Genomic DNA, 20,221 nt, shown 5'->3' with positions numbered 1-20,221 from the left:
CTAATTTCCCTCATCGGAATTCAGCTGCATAGAGTGTCTCTGTGATGGCCTTGGATATACTCAGCGGCCTTCTTCAGAACGACAGCAGCCCACACTCAGGAATACAGGTCTGCTCATATATGAACAGGCACATGTATGTGAGGCTGTCACATGGGATGCTATGTCCTATGACATACATACCCACTAAGACTGACCTTTCTATCGTCTTATTTGCCACTTTCATTTAATAAAAACACTTATAAAGTCAAAACTCTATCCTGGCAGGCCTTTTCTTGACTCTAATTTCATTTGTATACATCATAGACAGAGTACTTCGTATTCTTTTTCCTTGCTAAGATTCCGCTCTCTAAAAATTCAGTTGTTTGCTCTCAAATGGACGCAGCTAAACTAACTAAAAAGCATTCCCAATTCCCGAGAGCTTCTCTCTTTTGACTCGGTTGGTCTTACAGAATTATGAGAAATTATTTTCCTCAGGTGTTGGAAACACGTAATAAGATCTTACGGGCTCCCGAAACAAGTTTGGCTGGGAACCGAGTTTCATGGCCTACTAGCTAGCAGGCCGGACACTGGATTTCTGGGGAGAGTTCTCAAGAATATGCTCAGATGTTTGTCTTTCGGAGCGAAAGGAAGTGCATAGCTTTCACTAGCTCTAGAAATCCCCAAGGCTAAGAAGCTAGGGGTTCCGGGGAGGTCTGGGCGAAGAGGGCCAGCAGCACAACGGTTCTCTGTACTTTAGAATTCTGTTAGGCAGGACAGAGGGAGCTGCCAAAGGTAAAGCTGAGACAAGGGCCCCGCCTTCTGGGTGTTTCTCACCGGCTTTGAAAAACAAGAATAACAAGGGTGAGTCCTGTGGAAATGCATGGGCCTGGTCAGAGCCGGGCACCTGGAGCATTTCCTCTGTATGTGGGTCACCTGACCTCCTGGGTTAGCCTTGCTAGCATCTCGCCCATCCCTCAGCTCTTCCTGGGAGCACGCGTCCAATGAGAACGCCTCATGCCCTTGCTCCGTTCCCAGCCATTTGCCTGTATTTGTTTTGTTCTAGTCGTTGGATCGCTTGTATCGATTGCTCCACCTAGTCAACGCGTATCACTTAAAACAAAGCATGACATTTAAGACCTATAACGCTAACATTAACACTTTCCCCTGTGACTTTATGGCCCATCCCTGGCTCATTATAGAATTTTATCTTTTTATGAGTTATTTTGTGAAAGTAACAATAGACTGCAATTAACTTCAAAATTAAGCCTTTTCTCTGATTTTTTTTCTATTTTGACCTTTGCTTTTCTTTCTCTCTCAAGTGTCTGACTTATTATTTCTCTCGTCTTTATGAAGCTGGCTATGCACTGCGGATGTCAGCCTGAAGGCTCTGTGGAGTTCATTATTATTTTTAAGCGGAGTATAATAGCCTTTTACGACTCTGGAAGCGCTGCAGCTATGAGTTCTTAAAGCTCTCCCCAGATCTAGCAAACAACCCTTGGCTTTTCCCCATTAAACTTCTCTCCCTCCCGTGTTCCCCTCGAGGAAGCAACAACGACATAGCAAACAGGTGTTGTACACTTAAGTCACAGGTGATGCCGTTAACAGAACAACAGGAGTTTGCACGCAACTCTGTGGAATGATACAAAAGGAAGATTTGGGTGACATCGAGAGAGCCGTTGAACCAGCGCTGACACGACAACTCACCGAGCGACAAAACTTCACATTAGCCCTATTGTGGCTAGCTGGGCGTATACCTTGGCAGAGCTTGACAGGCAGAAGCTGGGGGTTACTGCTGTACGGGGTGGTCCGGGAATAGGGCTGGGGTAGGAGTGGGCGTGGTAAGGCTGGGCAGTGCGGCTGTCCCACAGGTTAGTAGGGCAGGCATGCAGATCACGTACGGATTCATTCTCCGTCCACTGGGTCACACACTTTCATGATTAAACTCGACTGTGGTTCTATAGATTTAATGCAGAGCTGCAAGCCGAATGCTGATCAGAATGTTTACATCATCCATACACATTGTAATGGCCATTTTGGGGATCGCAAACCCAAGCACACTCTCTCTGTCTGTAATCGCCAAGATCACTTAAGTCACCATTTGAATACATGAGTGGCACATCCACCTAACTGTTTAGACAGCGCCATCAACTGCTCTCCTATGCCTTCATTGGGTCCAAAAGTCACAAACCCCCTGCTTCGAATCCGGAGTGATCTGCTGGTACCACCGCTAGAAGTTACGGGGGAAGATAATTATAGGGGAGGGAAGTATAATCCTCACTTTATTTTCCTTGCAGTCTTGAAATGTTGCTCCAGTCCAAATATTTTAAAATTCCCCACAGAGATTGAATCGACCTTTCTGGAAACAGACTCTGAGTTTTGTCATGCTTAGTGCTATTTCCAGAAACGTATTTGCAGAAAGAAAGGCGTTCTTTGGATTGGATTTATAAGAAAATATTTCTTTTTTTTCTTCCTGGAAATTCAACTTCCTCTCTCTCAGAAAACACAATACCTCATATGTATGAGTATTTAGAGGAATCAGAATTTTGATGCTCAGTGCCCGTTTTAGTGTTAATGTGAATGGAAGGACTCCCGCTGGACTTAGTAGAATATTCTGTAGATAAGATGGGAGGGACGTTGGCCTTGGGCTAGGATTCAGCGATGCCGGTTGGCTGCCAGGAAACACAAAAGAGTTCAGAGAACTAGGGTGCCTTAGGTCTCCACCCTCCTTGAGGGAAAGCAGGAATAAGCATGAAAGGAACTGGGCTGAGTAACCCCGTGCAGTAGCAGAAAAGACAGAAAAAATAAATGAGAAAATTTGCTGCGTGTATAGGACATTTTCAGCGGTGAATCCTTGGGTTGGCTCTTGAAGAGCCAGGTTATAGATTCATACTGCGATACCTGTCTTTGTTCAGGCAAGTGTCGTCAGTTAAATCGGATAATTTTTACATTTTAAAATTCTTACTAAGAAGTAATAGCGATCAAACAGACCTAAGAAGTCTTTTGACTCAAACAGTGGCTACAGTGGAAACTATTCTTTAATGAGAAATATACTAACCCTGGAAACAATGATGCAGCGAGAGCTGATCAGAGTAAGGAAGCAGTGGGAAAGCTTGGGGGAGGCATTTGCTGTATCTGGAATTGTTTCTGACATAGTGGTCTTCCCAGGGCTTCCTCAAATAATTACAGAAGGTAAATTAAAACAAGTCAAATAACTTTTAATAAATGTCGTGGTAGAGCGCTTACCTAGGAAGCGCAAGGCCCTGGGTTCGGTCCCCAGCTCCGAAAAAAAGAACCAAAAAAATAAATAAATAAATAAATAAATGTCTTTGGGCTCTTTCTTTAGCACTTAGAATACTTAGAGAAAGCCCTTTAGGTTGAGGACCTTAATATGCTAACAGTTTGGTCATGGCTTAAAAGTTCATCTATTTGGTAGTTGCCATATGTTTATGCACATACATACATATATATATATATATGTACTATATTTAAATATATGTAAAATTTTCAGTGCCGGTTTTATATAAAATATATATTAATTTATATAAATATATGGTAAGGCATTTCATGTTTCATTTTAAAATAAATACAGTGAAGGAAATTCATTAAGCAGGAGAAAATAGACATCACTAGTTAGCACTTTAACCAGAAATTCACACTTGAAACATTATGGAAAAATATAATTTAATGTAGAGTTTTAAACGAGTAGATTTTTTCTAACAGGCACCTCTCAAATGCCAATCATTAATTCATATTCTAGATGAGTTTGAAGGACTTATAATTAGGTCATATATAAAACAATGCAATTAAAGTAAACTTTATTTTATACCACTAACTGAAAAATATAATACCAGTAAACGAACTTAGTTATATAAAATTCAGACTCCTCTCGGTAGATTTTTTATTAGAGCAATGACTCAGAAATGTAGCTTTTGGCCTCTGTGTTATTTTCCAAGTTAGTACAACCTGACATCTAGGGAAAGTTCTAAGAAAGACCATTTCACATAGCAAAAACGAACATTTCATATTCTGCATGTTCTGACAATACAACGGGGAGCGTTTTCTATATTTTTAATTTTCTTCTAAACAAAAGGTTTCCCAGGGATGTCAGTAAATGATTAAAGGCCTGGATTATGACACAGCTTTCTAACACTAATGGAGAGGTAGGATATTTTCTAAAGCCTTGTATAATTCTTTTTTTCTTTTAATTTAAAATTGAGACTTAATTAATTTTTTTTAAAATAGAAGCTTTTAAATCTTTTCTGCATGGAGCTATTCCCACCGACCTGCTTATAAATTTAGATCTGGATATTCACAAACATTATTTTCTATTTCCTCAGAACACCTAATGGAAAACTAACAGATTCTCAAGGGGCCACTGTCACTTTGAGGTCTCACTTTCTGACAAGCTTCAGAGAAGGGCTACCCAAACATGTGTAAGCGATGACATTTACCTCCTGAAATCATTAAGGCTGCCCAGAGTGCCACAGAGAGCTCCACTCTTGTGAACATACATATGTGCATTATCTGGCGATGGCCATCGTAAATGTCTCTTACCAAAGTTCACGAGTGGGGAAAGCCTGCTACAGAAAGCCACTGCTGCAGCTGCTGCAGTTGGTTGGGAAGGGCTCCAAGAGCTACCAACGGTGCCCTGGTTGTGCAGTTGTGTTTGCTGAATGTGTGCTATGGAGGAGGAGCAGAGATGGCCACTGCTGAACACTTAGAAGCTGATGTTAGCACTGTGCGATCGGGAGGACTTCCGGGTCACAGAGCACCAGGACAGGCAATGCTCAGACATCGTGGTGCTCAAGAACCCGGAAGTCCCATGCACAGGAGGATGAATGTGCCCACCCCTCCCCGCACCAGAGGGCCTTCACATGCCACCCCAAGAACTTTCAGTGATTCTCAACCGAATGACTCAGGCTTCCAGACAACAGGCTAGACGATGGAGAAAGTTTCAATGGATGTGAAGATAGGATTGTATTTTAAATTACAAACGTAAAAAAAATCTATGCCACAATGTTTATGTTCCGAATAAAATTTTTCTCTGACATAGGCGAATGTGAGACATGAATATTTGAATATTAAGCAGCTCGAAATAAAATAGGTCACAATTTCACATGCACTGGAAAGATCAATTCAATACGGCCAAAATGCAAAAAGGCTGAGAACCACCTTAAAGCTGTGAGAGCCCACTCCCACCCCCACCCCCTACCACCTCCCCTTCTCCCCGACATTTGCATCAGTTGCAGGGTATCTCATGCAAGTCCAGTATTTCTCACAAATAAAGTGCATGAATCCTTAAGAATCACCAGACACAAAGGGTTGACTAGCTCGTGGACACAAAGTACAAGAAACGGGAAGAATGGCGCTGATATATACATGTTTCTCTATGTATCAATTTACCCTTTGTCTTTTTTTCCCTGTAAAAGCCAGTTAAGACAGACACCTGGAATGGAAACCAAAACTTAGACGGGACAGGTTGTAACTGTGGATTTCCAGACCAAGTATGTTTCTTGTTTTAGGACAGCATTTACACATTATCCAGTCACAAAGCACATGAAGTGTAAGAGACAAAGCACCTCAGAAGCCACCAGACATTACAGAGTTTTCGCATTGCTGGGGCGAGTGACAGGACACTGCGACACACTACAAAGCGCAAGTTCAGGAAGAGAAAACAACCGTTTGTAGCCTTACATTATGAACCTGATGGATCGCTGAGAAAGGAAATCCAGCATTCTGATTGGTCCAGATTTCACAGACAGACGACTGCTGGTATAAACAGAAAACTATCTTATCTTGTCAATATTTAAAACATGGCAGCTACCAATGTATACCGGGAGAGGGAGGGAGGGAGAAAACAGCAGAATAAAAGAATCACATTTCTTTAAAAAAAAAATTAAAAGACTGTGTAGGGTACACGAGGTTTAATATTTGACTTCCAAGTTATTCTTTTTTGCTTAAAAGCATCTTGGGGTTGGCTGCAGGTGAGGTGGGGTGGGAGCGGGGATGTGGAGGAAACCATTTATGTGTTAGTGCTATAACAAGGTAAATTACAAATAAACTCATGGCTCAGAAAATGTAAACTATTTTTTTTTTTTTACTTTTGCCATAAAGAAAAGCAGCACCTCCCCTCTTCATTGAGTGTTATTTTCCAAAAATAAAAATATTTCATCGAAAGGCAGGGAAGGTGTCTTTAGAACCAGCTAAACATCTGGAGTTTCATATCTTCAATGGTCAAGAATAAACCAGTAAAAGATGCTTGTGCCTCCAGGGATGTCTAGGGTGGAGCTCTGTGGATGAAAACCCATAGGTACCTGTGCAGCAGAGGTATGCTGGAGGATCCCTTGCCTAGGCAAAGGGACTGGGGCCAGGGAAGCCCAGCAGCCATTATGGGTGCAGTGAACCAGCATCCTCACTGGGCTCTCCACCACACCAGCAGAAATCTAAAACTGCAATGTGTGCTCAGAATCAAATGCTCGGCCAACCAACACCTTCCTGAAGTGCTGCATGTAACCTGAGGGGCTAGGAGCTTGCTTTTTTCAGAGTTGTTTTCATGAATGTTGTCATCATAAAAGACACTGGACTTGGGAGGTCCAGGTAGAGCGTTTGCTGAGCTACACAGAAAAACTGTCGAAAACCAGCATCCCCCTCCCCCACCAAATAAAATCCAAAACACAGAAACCGAGTAATAGGCTATGGTCTGGACTCGGTTAGCAAGTCCTGTGTGTCCCCAGAAACCCCTGTGGATCTGACAAAGATCACTGCAGGATAGGAACTCATACACCCACAGTATGTCTTGGAAACCCACTGAAGGGCAGCCATAAACAAACTGTGGAAGCAGACTTGTCCCCGATTAAGGTTTCCTCCTCTGCCATCTTCCCAGAGACGCTCACCAGATGTTAGCATCTCTGTCCAGTGAGGATGCTTTCCCACCATACGTGTTCATTTGCTTTCTAGTCCTCCCCTCTCTGCCTCATGTGAGGGAGATAGACTGCAGATACCCGGCATTCTGTAAGGAAGTTATACCCTGGGGTCTGGCCATCTCCCATTTATCGGCCTCTACTTTAAACTTAAAGTCATTTTTCTCTGCAAGAAGGTCTTCCAAAAATTCATTCTCTAGCCAGTTGAGTTTTGGGGCCACTCATCCCACCTTCTCTGTCTCTAGTAGCTTCTTTCTGATTTAAACATACAGTATCCCTTGGTATCTATGGGGCAGTGCTTCTTGAACATAACTTATATACACCTTGCCGAACATCACAAAGGATATAACACATAGGTGTTATACTATACTGTCTAGGGAAAAATGATAAAACACATGGTGATACACTGCACTGTCTAAGGAAACAACATGTCAAAATCAGGCAGCATGTTCAGGTTTTTGATCTGCTGTAATTTGTATCTATGGATGCAGAAAGGAAGGATGTAGATGGCCGCCTGGACTGACTCTAGGCTTGGTTGGATTTCCATCTTCACTCGCACTAAATGTATTCGTATGATTCCCTCAGGCTGTTCACCCCTCTCATCCACACTCCCGAGTAAGTTCTGTGACTCAAAGCTCTTAGCTCTTGCATATACTTCTAACACCACCAGGAGCCAACACACCATCCATCGCCTGACAGAGGGAGATGTCAACATTCAGAGAGACTAAACTGAGGACCCATGCAGTGGAGACAGATAACAGCTTCTGAGATGGTTAGGAGGCAGGCAAGGCTACAGGGACTTCATCAGAAGGCAGAGAACCTAGTGAGAGGGACTTGGATTTCTGAGCCTGAGGCTCTTCACTGAAGAGTCTCAACTCTGTAACTCTAAACACGTAAAAGTTTTATTGCTTTCCCATCATTAGCTCTGAATAAACCAGGCATGAGAGCACTTAATGTTTCAGGTGGGTGGCAGAGCTTCCTGGTCACTTTGAGTCACATGGGATTCCTTTTATATAAAATGCTATCTCATTGCTGATTCTCACTTTCCTCTTCCTCCCGAATGGCCAGCCTTGGAATGTAGGACACCAGAAGTAGTGAGAGAAGTGGGGTAGGAGGAAGGAATGGGCAGTGTGGTCTCTCTTGGAGTGCCGTCTCTGTGTTCAGTTGGGGGGAGGACTTGGGAAAATGATACAGTGGCAAGCAGGGGAGGGGCTTAGCTACCCTGCTCTCTTGCAACACCCCTGGGCATACACACATCTCTGTCACACAGGAAGAGGAGACAGACTTTCAGGCCACTGTTCTCAAGTCTCTGCTGGGATTCTTAGGCTCTGTCTGTCCTTCAGTAGGACAGTAGGTGCTACAAGCATCTAAATCTATGTCAGGGCCAGTCCTCCCTCTTGGCCAACACTCCCAAAATCCCGACGCACATGTCTTCTGGGGCCCTCTTCAGTCCTATGCTGGGAGATCATAAGGGCATACTGTCCTGTATTCCAGAGGAATGAAGGGAGAGCCTCTGACTTTCCTGAGGGGCTCAGGTCTTTGCTTTTCCCTAGGCCTGATTCTCTGGCCCGAAACAGGCCCTGGCATTGGGAGGACAATGCCTTGGTGACTTTGGGAAACTTGAGCAGGTGTCAGCCCCTTGTATCGGCAGCTTTTCTTTAGAGAGTCAGGCATTTGGAGTCTGTAGGGCAAGGCCCACTTGGTACACTGCTACATAACATGTCTTCCAACCATAATACTACCAGAGCTAAGCAAGGCACAGAGCTTCCTGTGCAACAATTATTTGACAAATGTATTCTCTCAATAGAGGGAGACAACCCCTCACCTCTTTCTCATATATACTGAAGGGTTTGCACATGTTTTTGCCTGTAGCAGCTGCCACGATATCCAGTTTTATATTGATACATAAATTGATATTAGTAAAGTCTTAAATGCAGAAGGAGTAAAAACTTTGAAATTCCTTATCGTTGTGAATCATTATGAATGGTAAAAAAAACCCTGCTTTTAAGACATGGTTTAAATGAAAGGAAGTTAATCAGTCTTTTAGTTAGGAAGATTTTTAATAGACAGGACATACATTCCAGATAGACAAGCTGCTTTGTTGGCAGTAAATAATTTGCTAGACCTACCTGCCAGCCAGATCAGGAGGGTAGACTTTAACAGATATATATTCCTAATATGAGATGGCCCTTCTCCTAGACACAGGGCCATGAGGCTAAATGCGGTAAGCTTTGACTATAGAAAGCCATTTCATCTATGAAGACACTATTCAGCCTTGAGAAAGAAAAAAATACCAGTGATAACATTTCATCTCCTGTGGGAGGTATACTAGAAAATTGATGACTCAAACTGTGGTATTTTTTTTTTTAATTTTAAATTATGGGTTCATGTGTGTGCTTGTGCATGTGAGCTCGGTACCCTCAAAGGCCAGAAGATAGCATCAGATCCCCTGCAGCTGGAGTCACAGGCAGTTGTGAACCATTTGACAACTTGGGAACTTACATGGGTCCTCTGCCAGAATACTACATGCTTTTAACCACTGAGCCATCTGTCCAGCCTCTACGACTAAGTATTAATGAACCTTTAGAATTTCTCCATCTGCAAGAAGAAGAAGTTCTTGGCTTATTTGACCAGGTCACTTGTGCTAAATGGGAGAGGGATATGTATGTGTGTGTGTGTATGTTTGTGTATATATATATATATATATATATATATTATATCTACTAGGAGTTCTTGGTAAGTGGTAATGAAACAGTCAGCGCTGTAATTCATTATCCTTTGCATTGGTCTACTTCGTTCTGGCCTTTTGTACTATTAGTAAACCAGAGAGTAACTTAGAGAGTTCTTGCTAGAAGAATGCTTAGTTCTTCCTGATGAAGACCTGACAAAAGGTTCAGCTTTGCTGGACAAGAGGGAACGCTTGTCACATCATCTCTGTTAGAGGACTCTTGTGGAGCTTGGTGACTGTCATGCAGAAGGCGGCCCCTCATTCCCTTGCTATTTCGTTTGCTTCTCAGTGTTCTCCCAAACTCCTGTCTACATAGCCCTCGAAAGCTGGTTTAGTTTATCTGAGACGGAATAACCATGAAATCTAAATAAGTGGGGTTTAACTAAAGATAAGCTAGTCTGTCTGTCTTTCTCCTCCTCCTCCTCCTCTTCTTCCTTCTCCTCCTCCTCCTTCTCTTCCTTCTTCCTCTCTCTCTCTCTCTCTCTCTCTCTCTCTCTCTCTCTCTCTCTCTCTCTCTCTCTCTCCAAGTTTGGAGGCCAGAGGACAACTCATGGATTGTGGATTCTGGAGATCCAAGTCAGGTCTTCAGGTTTGGTACCAAGTGCCTCTCTTTACCCTCTGAGCCATCTTGCCCAGCCTACAGCAGTCTTAAAATTGTGATGACATCAATAATTTAATTTTACTTTTTTGATGACTGACACCCATTAGAAGGGATATAATTAGGCTGGATGTGGTGGTGCGTGCTTCTTTAATTCCAGCAGTACTCAGGAGGTAGAGGTGAGTGTGAGGTCAACCTGGTCTATATAGGGAGTTTGGGCCATGTAAAGACCCTGTTTCAAAAGAAGGAGGAGGGGGGGAGAAGGAGGAGGAGAAGAAGAAGAAGAAGAGAGAAAAGGGAGAGAGGGGAGGGAGAGGGGGAGGGGGAAGAAGAAAAAGAAGAGGAGGAAGAGGAGGAGGAGGAGGAAGAAAGGAAGGCATGTAATTTTTTCTCTTGGTTCAGAACTTTCTCTTGACTCCGGCATGTGTCCTTAAAGCATTCATCTAGATTGTTACCATGCTGTACCTTGGGTCACCATGACTTGCCTTCAGAAATTATTAGCACAACACACTTGAATTCAAATCTAGTCACAAAACACAAAGAATCTACCAGTCTCCAAAGTTTTCTTCCTAGAGATGGCTTTCTTCTCTACTCAACTGATAGCAGTCTAGCGGTTTACAGCAAATTATCCCTCTCATCTTCCATTAGGCCTTCCCTGATGCAACATTCTGGAAAAAAAAGCTAAAAGTCTCCCACTACAGAGCAGAACACTCCTGTTTTACACAACGCCATTCTCCGTGGCCAGCTCAATTTCTTGTTCTTTAGATAATGTCCCCACCTGAGCTCGCTCTGCTGCCACCGGTTTTCTTGACCTACTTGATGTGTTTATCCCCATTTCTATTTCCTGTCCTTCTCTTGTTCCTATTAGCTGGTCAACCCTGGACACTAGAGTCTGGACTCTTCTATCCTTTTTGACTCTCCTTGGAGGTTGTTCCTAGTCCTATCTTCCATGTTTGTATCGTCAGTCCAGACCTCTCTCTCTCTCAGAATTCTCTCTCTCGCTCAGGATATCCCAGCAGCTGACTTGATGCCTCTACTCACTCAGTTGGCATCTCAACCTGAAATGCCTCAACCCATACTTTCAATGAGCCAGAAGCAGTCCCTGGTCCTTAGTCCTGATTTCACTTTATGTCTAGCAGCAAATCCTCCTGTACTTTCTAACTGAGCTCTCAGTACCCGAGGTCAGCCCTACCTCTTTCGCCCAATCATCCTTTTACATCCTAACTAGCCTCATTACTTCATTACTTCCGTACTTCATGACTTCCTTACTTCCTCCATTACTTCCACCCTTGTCCTCTTAGGGTATACTCATGACACAGGAGCCAAAGTGACCCATTGAAAAACGAAGGCCCAGGCTGTGACCTTCAGCTCGCCTTATCTGAGAAGAAAACCAGTCTTCACAGTAACCTCTAAGGTTCTCTGTCTTCTGACCTCCACACCACTTGTTTCCTCTCCTCTCCTGTCCACTCCTCCAGCTCATTGTCTAGGCTGGATTTGTTTGATTCTATTGTTTGGCAGGTCTAATCAAGTCTGCTTAAGGAGCTGCCAAGATCACTGGCCTTAAGCACCCACACAGAGACACTTGCTTTAAAGAGTCTGCCTTTGTTCCACCGCTGTAAGAGATCCTCTTCGTCCACATGTGCCAGGGCTGGCCCCCTCATTCCCTGAATTCTCTTCCAAAGTCATGGGCTTGGAAAGGCATTCTCTGAGCTCTGAAGCATTTTCTATGCCATTCAGGGAGACATGTTTTTTTCTATATTGCCAAATGATCGTTCTTTCAATCTGAAGTGCAAGGTCTGGGGAAAGTTTAGAGCATATGAAGCTCTCTCTCTAGTACTCTGACATTCATCCAAAAGATAGTGGTGGGTCATTTGAGGCATGCAAGGACTGGGGCAGGAATCAGTCTTGCTTTTAATTGATGTTTATGGAAGGATGGTTGCTATGGGCATGATCTGTTCCATAACCACCTTCAGAGGGAGCTCACCTGGGGTTGAGAATTTGATGGTGGGTCTCCGATAGAGCAGAGTGTTGACAGCTCCATTCACGAAGCTATTCCAATTAGGCCCTGCAAACCTTCAGGGAAGGCTGCTGATATGGCATAGTTAGTTTAATAAGGAAACGTGAATATAGCCCTCCAGTCAGATTCTATATGTGATGAAAATTTCTATCTTATCTTAGACCTAAAAAAAAGGACTTTCACCCATATGTCTTTCGCTGGTATAATACTTTCCCACTTGAGGGTGTTCAGAGATTGTCCAGGGGGACATATGAAAGGTTCAGAATGAAAGGAACAATGGAATCTATTCCTTCTCCCAGATGACAACGCTCTTAAAGCAATACAAAACAGGTTCAAAGGCAGAAGCAAAAAAGGAGGCTCTACCAGAGGAAGCCTCAGCCTTAGCCAGTGATCTTGGCAGCTTCTTGAGCAGGCTTGATTAGACCTGTCAAACAATGGAGTCAAACAAACTCAGTCCAGCTAAGCCTCCCATGGAGACTTCCTTCCAGCAGCCATGGCTCTGTGGCTCCTACTTCTGTGTGCATACTAACTAGATGCCCAAAACTTCTGCTTCTTCTGAGCTATCCAGAGACCATAGGTCAGATCTGGTCACTTCGTCTATCTCTCCTAGACTGAGACTGATCCTCCTCCCACTCATTTGATGTGAGCTGTGAGCTGAACACTAGGCACCCTTACTGCTGGACCTGATTTTCATTCTTCCCAGCAGCCACACTGTCAACCTCTCAAGTTCAGGATTGGCATCTATTTCTAGTTTCAAAGAGTGAAAGACAGGAGTGACTACATTGCCGACCCTCTTTACAAAAGTTTCCGATGAGTGCTTTTATCTGCATTGAGCGAAAGAGTCAAGAAAACTCAACTTTCCCTCTTTTTCCTCTCTAAAGAACCATCTTTCCAAAACTTCACACTCATGACCTTCCCCTGAGGTCGATTGGAAAGATTCTTGGAGGTGAAGAGTTGGGCCAACTGGTGTTTCTCTGGTAACATCTGTATGCGGGACCCACTGTTGCAGGTGTCAGCAATGTAAGGGTTAGCAAGCTCGAGAGGAAGCAAACAGTGTGCTTCCACTGGAATGGGGCAAGCTCAGGTACTGTGTACTCAGGTATCTTCCTGAACTCCTCATCCTCCTCACTTTCTCGCCTCATCCTTGTTAACTCTCTTCCTGGTTCCAGCAGGACATTAAATAATCTTTCAGTGTGGCAGGGAACTGTAGGCTTAGGGTATTGCTATTACCTACTGGTTGATAGGATCTATAACCTGAATCCCCTAAAATGACAGTTGCAGCTGTCCTTGGTGTGGCACACTTATTTGTAAAATCTCTTTGCAGGAGAAAAACAGAGGTGGATTAAAAAAAAAAACAAACAAAAAACAAAACATGAAGCCGTCTGTGTGCTCAGTGTACAGCTCTCCAGGTCTCTCTGGAGTTCTCTTTGTTGCTGTGAATTTAAGACAATTGGGACCATGCTGTTTATAGCAACAGGCCTTTGCACATAGTCTACCTCAAAGCTGAAATGCCATCAGACAGCAGCAAGAAGAAATATTAATAACTTGCTCAGAACAGCAACAATCAACTCTTTATCATAGCAGGGACTGCTGCAAAGAATCTAGATTTTTTTTTTACAAAGTAATTTTTTCTTTTCCTGCTAGTAATGGCTTTCCAAAATATACATTACAGTCCTTTCTTGCAGACAGAGGCCGTCATTTTCTTTATTTCAACTCATTTGTTAACTCTATGTTCAACATTCATTTCTTGTTTCTGGTTAAAAAGAAGCACTGGACAGGGCCATTTGTTAGGGGATATTTTCTGAGATTCCACTGTGTCCTCATTTTTTTCCTCATGGAGAATCTGGAGGAAAAAACAAGAGCTGGCTGAACCCTCAATCACCCTGAGTGATGCCAATTTAGGAGGGTTCTGGTAGGAACCTACAGCTTCCCTCAGCTGTCCTTTGTGCAAGGCCTCACTTGATTCACTGGGAAATGACCTAAGAGGTACGCTTTCCACTTAAGTTCTTGCATTTAGCATAGTACAGAGCTGGGAAGGGGCGAGCTGATGTGCTGAGTCAAACCCAAGTCCTACAAGTGCTTCAACAGTCTAGAGTCACTAAGACAAAGAACTTGATAGGAATAATACAAATGGAGAAAAGTCCAGCGCTGTTGTGTGCTGAGAAGGGAGGCGTGGCTTATGTGCATTGAGAGAAAGGGGAAGGCAATCAATTGCCTTTTGTCTTAGTACCTTGTGTACACCACAGAAATACCAACCAGGCATAACACCAACCTTGCAAATATCTTATAACTCTATGTGTGATAGTTATAGGATATAAGAAAATATATATAAGATGTAAGAAAATATAATTAAATATTTTGAAATGCCATTCATAAGGATCTTGACAGGTTCAGTGTATTTAAGAATAGTTGTGCATCATCAATCCTCTCTCGAGGAGGCTAGCTTATAACCTAAGTGGGAACTGTTTACAACTGTAAGGGATACTACTCTACACCATTGGAGAGGTTTGGGCTTACGAGCTGGAAAATAAAAATAGTTTTGTAAGTTCTATGCATTTATTCTGTTGCCACTGAAAAGGCAGGATGAAGAAGAAAATTAGAGGCAATGATACATTGGAAGGTGACCCCATTGCATAGCTTCAGAGTCTCTGGAAGGTTCTGACAACTATTACTCTATTCGTACTCCAAAGCAAGGATGCGTGCTAGGTATCAGTCAAGAGAACTAAGGGGCTGGTCCAAGTTGACAGATGTGGGATTTCTTTTTTTTTTAGGGTTCATTTCTTTACTTCAAATCTGGGAGCCTAAAAGCTCATCAAATTAATCGTGAAAACTGACATCAATACCCTTATAATGTGACTAATTTCTACTCGAGATCGGCAGGCTTGGCAAGTCAAGAGAGTTTATTTAGTCAGTCACTGTGGCTATTTCTGTCTACTTAGAAGCGAATCCCATTTCTGGCAAGAGGAATTTGACTGTTCATGCGGAGAGCCCCTTTCCTAGCACAGCGCACACAGAAATGGACACACATACCTCTACTGCTGTGACTGACTTAGGAAGAGACAACTGATGCAAACCAGGCTGATCTGAACTGATTGGACTCAAACCACAATTTCCAGATGGAAGGATTAGCTCTCTTTGATATAGGACCAAACTTTAGAGAAGCTGGACTTGAAACTCCCCACCTGTGGGGCAAGCCTATTAGGGAAAGGAGCCGGCATAAAAGAGCACAGGGAACCTCAGAGGAAGGATCCTGGGTCAGCAAGCCTACAAAACCCACAAGGTTAGCTCTACTGAAATGGGGTTTTCAAATATTGTCCTATTTCTTTATTCAGAAAATAGAATCTTTTCAATTGACTTTAAAAAAGAAAGAAAAAAGACACGGTCTTGTTTTAATTGGTAACAATCCTTTGAGTAAGCACCCGCATGTGGAAGGAAGATGGAAACGCCAGAGCTTAATGATCCTGACTTTAAGACCACCTGGCTATAAACACCTGGCTATAAGACCACCTGGCTATAAACACCTGGCTATAAGACCACCTGGCTATAAACACCTGGCTATAAGACCACCTGGATATAAACAATTGGCTATATTCACCTGGCTATAAACACCTGGCTATAAATACCTGTCTATAAACACCAGGCTGGCAAAACACCTGGCTAAAAAACCACCTGGACTTTCCAGCAAAGTGACTCAGTACAACCCTTTCAACATTAGCCATCTTGAGATGTTTTGTTGCTGTGGTTGCTCACACGCATCCAGAGAGTCCTTACTGGCATGGTACTTTAACCATGCACTAACAGAATTAACTGAAAGGTATGCACCACCAGCCCTATTTCCTCTATGTTTTTTTTAAAAAAGGCTCTCTTTATTTTTATCACTAGAAGAAGAAAAGGGGGAGGGAGAGGAGAATGATAGAATTCTTCTACCCTTTAAAATTTAGCAAGGTCAGATTATAACAGCTGAAACTCTGACCCACGGACTCAAGAACTGGACTGAATATAATGAGGAACATTCCAGAAAATTTAACAAGTAGAAAAATAGCCTGGCGCGTGTCTTTGAGAGCATGCTGCTCAATGTCAGCAAGCCTGAGGCGCTATGAAAACCACAAGGTCAGTTCCACTGAACCCGGGTTTTCAAATATTGTCCTATTTCTTTATTCCGTTGAAAATAGAATGTTCTCTATTGACTTAAAAGGGGGGGGGGAAGGTTTTAATTTCTCCAGAAAAATAATTGGAGGAATTTAGGTCTGACTAAAGCCTGTCAGGACAAACTCCAGGCACCACACTTGCTTCTTTGATGAACTTGCAGAGAACAAAAGACTCCAGATGTATAATACAAGGAGTGGACCTCAAAAGGTGACTCTCGGAGCTAAGAAAGGGTATATTTTGAGATGAGGCAATGGACTGAGTAAGTTAATAAAGAAAGTATGCAGCACTTCAGGGGTAAGTCTGCGTCTGAAAGCACTGTTTTCTCCTTGTGCTTGGTGTGAGGCCTTCCGCAGCAGAGGTGGTCAGTCTGGCTTCTCAGCTCATGGAGTGTCAGCATCTCAAACTGTCTCGGAAGCTGAGGTGTCAGCTGGTCAACTTGACAAGCTGCGAGGCAAGAAGCTCTTGGTGTCAGAGGATTCTTTCTCAGCCTTCTTTTTCCACAATCTGCCTGTGCTTCAGTAGGAAGAGGCTCTCTAGTATCCTAATGCTACCACCCGTTAGCACAGTTCCTTACGTCGTGGTGAACCCCCAATCATAAAATTATTTTTGTTGCTACTTCATATCTGTCCCTTTGAGACTGTTGTGAATCGTAAGGTCAATATCTGATGAGCAAGACATCTGATGTGTGGCCCCTGTTAAAGGATCGTTCAACCCCAAAGGGGTTGTGACTCACAGGTTGAGAACCACTCTTCTAGACTATGGAAGAAAAAATTTGAAAGCATGGGCAGACAAAACCTTTATAAGTAGGAGCTTTCTGATGAAAAAAAATCTAAAAATGGAGTAGCTAATGGACGGACATTAGAAAGTATCTGATGTAATACGGTAGGAAAGACTGTTTCTTCCAACATGGCTATTATTTTCTGAAGAGTCATACTGTAAGCTTCAAAAAATGCTGAGCAACTAGGTAGAACATCTGGGAAAAACCAATCTCTTCTCTCGGAAGAAATAGGGTAGTGTAAATAAATGATACGCTTTTGTCATTTTTAGAAAAAGGCGTTTTGGCGGACATCTGTACTTCTTGAGCTATTTTATGTTCTGCTCCAATGCCATACCTGCTTGCCTGCTAATGCGTTCCAGGCCATGATGATCATCAAACTAACTATCTGAAGCCTTGTAACCATCTCAAACTTATAACCATTATAAGGCCCAAATAATCTTTCTTCCACAAGTTGTTTGTCATAGCAATAAAAAGTAACTAAGATATCTATCTATCTATCTATCTATCTATCTATCATCTACCCATCCATCTATCCACCCATCCATCTATCCATCCATCCATCCATCCATCCATCCATCCATCCACTACATGTCTATCTACCTGGCCTTAATACTTTTGCACACATCATCTGATATACACAAATCAGGACAGCAGGCATTGTTCACATCGTAAAGCCAAGTAAATTAAAGCTCAGAAATACAAAATGACTTGGTCCAAGTTGCACAGACAGAAAGAAATCAACTCAGAACCCCAAATGAAGAAACTACAAAGAAAACAGCTTCACTAGTTGAAGAAACACCCAGGCAAGAATTTCTGTATACGGAGTATATTCCACACCCTGACACAAAGCTTTTTGTAGACTTGGGAGGACATAGTGGTGCCAAGGTGGAAAGGGTCTCTAGTTTATCTGCTGTAAACCTTGTCACTTTTTACTCGACAGGCTTCCCAACGGCAGCCATGAGCGGATCCATGAAGTTTCTGCTAAGCTACTCATGACATTTCTTTTTTTTTTTCCCCCGGAGCTGGGGACCGAACCCAGGGCCTTGCGCTTCCTAGGCAAGCGCTCTACCATTGAGCTAAATCCCCAACCCTACTCATGACATTTCTTCTGTTACCCACACCTACATATATGTAATCTGTCACAACATATGGAAAGCTGGTATTTGTTGAACTGCTATTAAACTGTTTGATAGGATTGGGCCTCGGGGGCAACGGTCATGGTAAGCTGCCATTTATTTATTTATTTATTTATTTATTTATTTATTTATTTTTTTGGTTTCTTTTTTTCAGAGCTGGGGACCGAACCCAGGGCCTTGCGCTTCCTAGGTAAGCGCTCTACCACTGAGCTAAATCCCCAGCCCCTAGCTGCCATTTATTTACAAGGACAGGCTGTAAGGAAGATTAAATAAGAGAAATTTACGGTGAAACCCAGTAGGGACCAGTGGGGAAGATGGCAGCAGGGCCCTCCCATGAATCCCCCTATTTCCTTCCCTTTAATAATACCAAAAGAATGAAGATTGTGAAACTAATATGTGTAAATTACTTTCAAAGGAGGGGGTAATTGATCTAGTTATAGATATTAAGTAATTCTTCGTAGATCAAGAAAAATTAGGCCTTCAGCTGAGTTAGCTTTCTAATAAATTAGAAACCATTTGGAAAAAGCCTTTAGAGTGCCTACAATATGCTCCTGGCCGTACTGTGGGACTTTTCCTTATTTTCATAACGAGAGCAGTCAAAACACAAAGCATTCTACACCATCGATTTTCCTTGGTAACATCTAAGCTGATATTATGGGTTTGGAGGAACTGTGTTTCTCTTACTATTTAGAGCTAATCTTTATTCGTAAAGACATATGGAGTATTTCATTTTTCCTATGAATTTCTGCAAAGGGATGTCTTCTATAGATGGCCACTGCTGCGCAGTGTGTAGGGGACTTTGCTCTTTTCTTCCTGAGTCCAGAGACCGCGACTTCTGAATACCATAAATCCAGCTTCCTCCTTGCCTCATTTCAAGAGCGCATCGGCTTCTCCAAAGTGTCATTCAAGAAAACTTCTACGTGTTGCAATCAGGCCTTTGATAGTGGGAATATTTTCCTCCATCTGGTGTAGAGCCCACATTACATTCCCTGTCTCGTCTCCACAGAAACTAGAACATAATGGTGTTTTGCCAAGTGCACGATGCACATCAGCAGTGAGCAAGGCACCTTCTTCATGCTACAAAGAGATTAAAAACAGATGCTAAGATACCCTGGAAATTTAAAGGCACCATACACACGGAGGCATAATTATGTAAGTGTGAGCACAACATTTATTTATTAGGGGTAGGGAGATGGAGACCCATTCAGTAACTTCCGGGCTAATGAGCTCAGTTTAGAAGCCTAGGCTGGTGAAACTACATTTTAGCACGGCAGGAAGACCATTGTCTAGATGTGCCTGCATCATTATACTCACGTTTCAAAGTGTTATTGGTGCTGGAATCAATTCTGCTTTTCACATAGCGCTTATATTGGAATAAATGAAAAGCAGTTATATTTGCAAAGCACCTGTATTTCAAGACAGGTATTATTTATTTACTTATTTATTTACTTATATTCTCTCTCTCTCTCTCTCTCTCTCTCTCTCTCTCTCTCTCTCTCTCTCTCTCTGCGTGTGCGTGCATGAGGGTGCATGCATGCCAGTGCAGCATACCACAGTACACATGCAGAGGTTGGAGGAGAGATTGATCTGGTTTTCTCTTTCTATATGTAAGCTCTAGGGATGAAGCTCGAATTGTTAAGCTTGTTGGTGAGTGCCCTTACCCATGAGGCCTTCTTGCTGGTATCATTCATACTGTTTTAAATACTACCCTAGCATTACATTTTCAATATCCGCCAACAGACAAAGTTAACAGGCAGAATGCATATTATACTGATCTCAATTTAAGTTTTGACTTAGCTTCCTTCACTTGAGCAAAGTAGAATTTTCTGGGCAGGTTTCGAGAAGGCAAAAGTCCTGTGGATGGCTGCAGCCGCTTAGAACTTAGTGTTTTAGCCTTGGGCTGGTATTTCCGAATC

At 42.8% G+C, this 20,221-nt stretch overlaps 1 protein-coding gene across 16 annotated transcripts in view; it reads right to left on the bottom strand.

The window, feature by feature from the left end:
- Positions 1 to 20,221, bottom strand: part of Anks1b (ankyrin repeat and sterile alpha motif domain containing 1B) — a 1,165,946-nt gene that overhangs the window by 52,596 nt on the left and 1,093,129 nt on the right. For 3 of the 16 annotated variants that reach the window (NM_001414940.1, XM_087557137.1, XM_087557132.1), the window contains exon 20: positions 5,674 to 5,745. The exons of 10 other annotated variants lie outside the window; for them this stretch is intronic. In NM_001414940.1, the coding sequence (NP_001401869.1) occupies positions 5,674 to 5,745 (72 nt within the window). Of the gene's footprint in view, positions 1 to 5,673; positions 5,749 to 20,221 lie in introns of all 16 variants that reach the window. 3 more of the 16 variants (XM_087557139.1, XM_087557140.1, XM_087557143.1) reach the window with 1 other exon arrangement.

The sequence above is a fragment of the Rattus norvegicus genome, chromosome 7 (genome assembly GCF_021556685.1).
Source record: "Rattus norvegicus strain SHRSP/BbbUtx chromosome 7, alternate assembly SHRSP_T2T, whole genome shotgun sequence".
NCBI classification, from domain to species: domain Eukaryota; kingdom Metazoa; phylum Chordata; class Mammalia; order Rodentia; family Muridae; genus Rattus; species Rattus norvegicus.
This window is presented reverse-complemented; position numbering and strand designations above follow the sequence as displayed.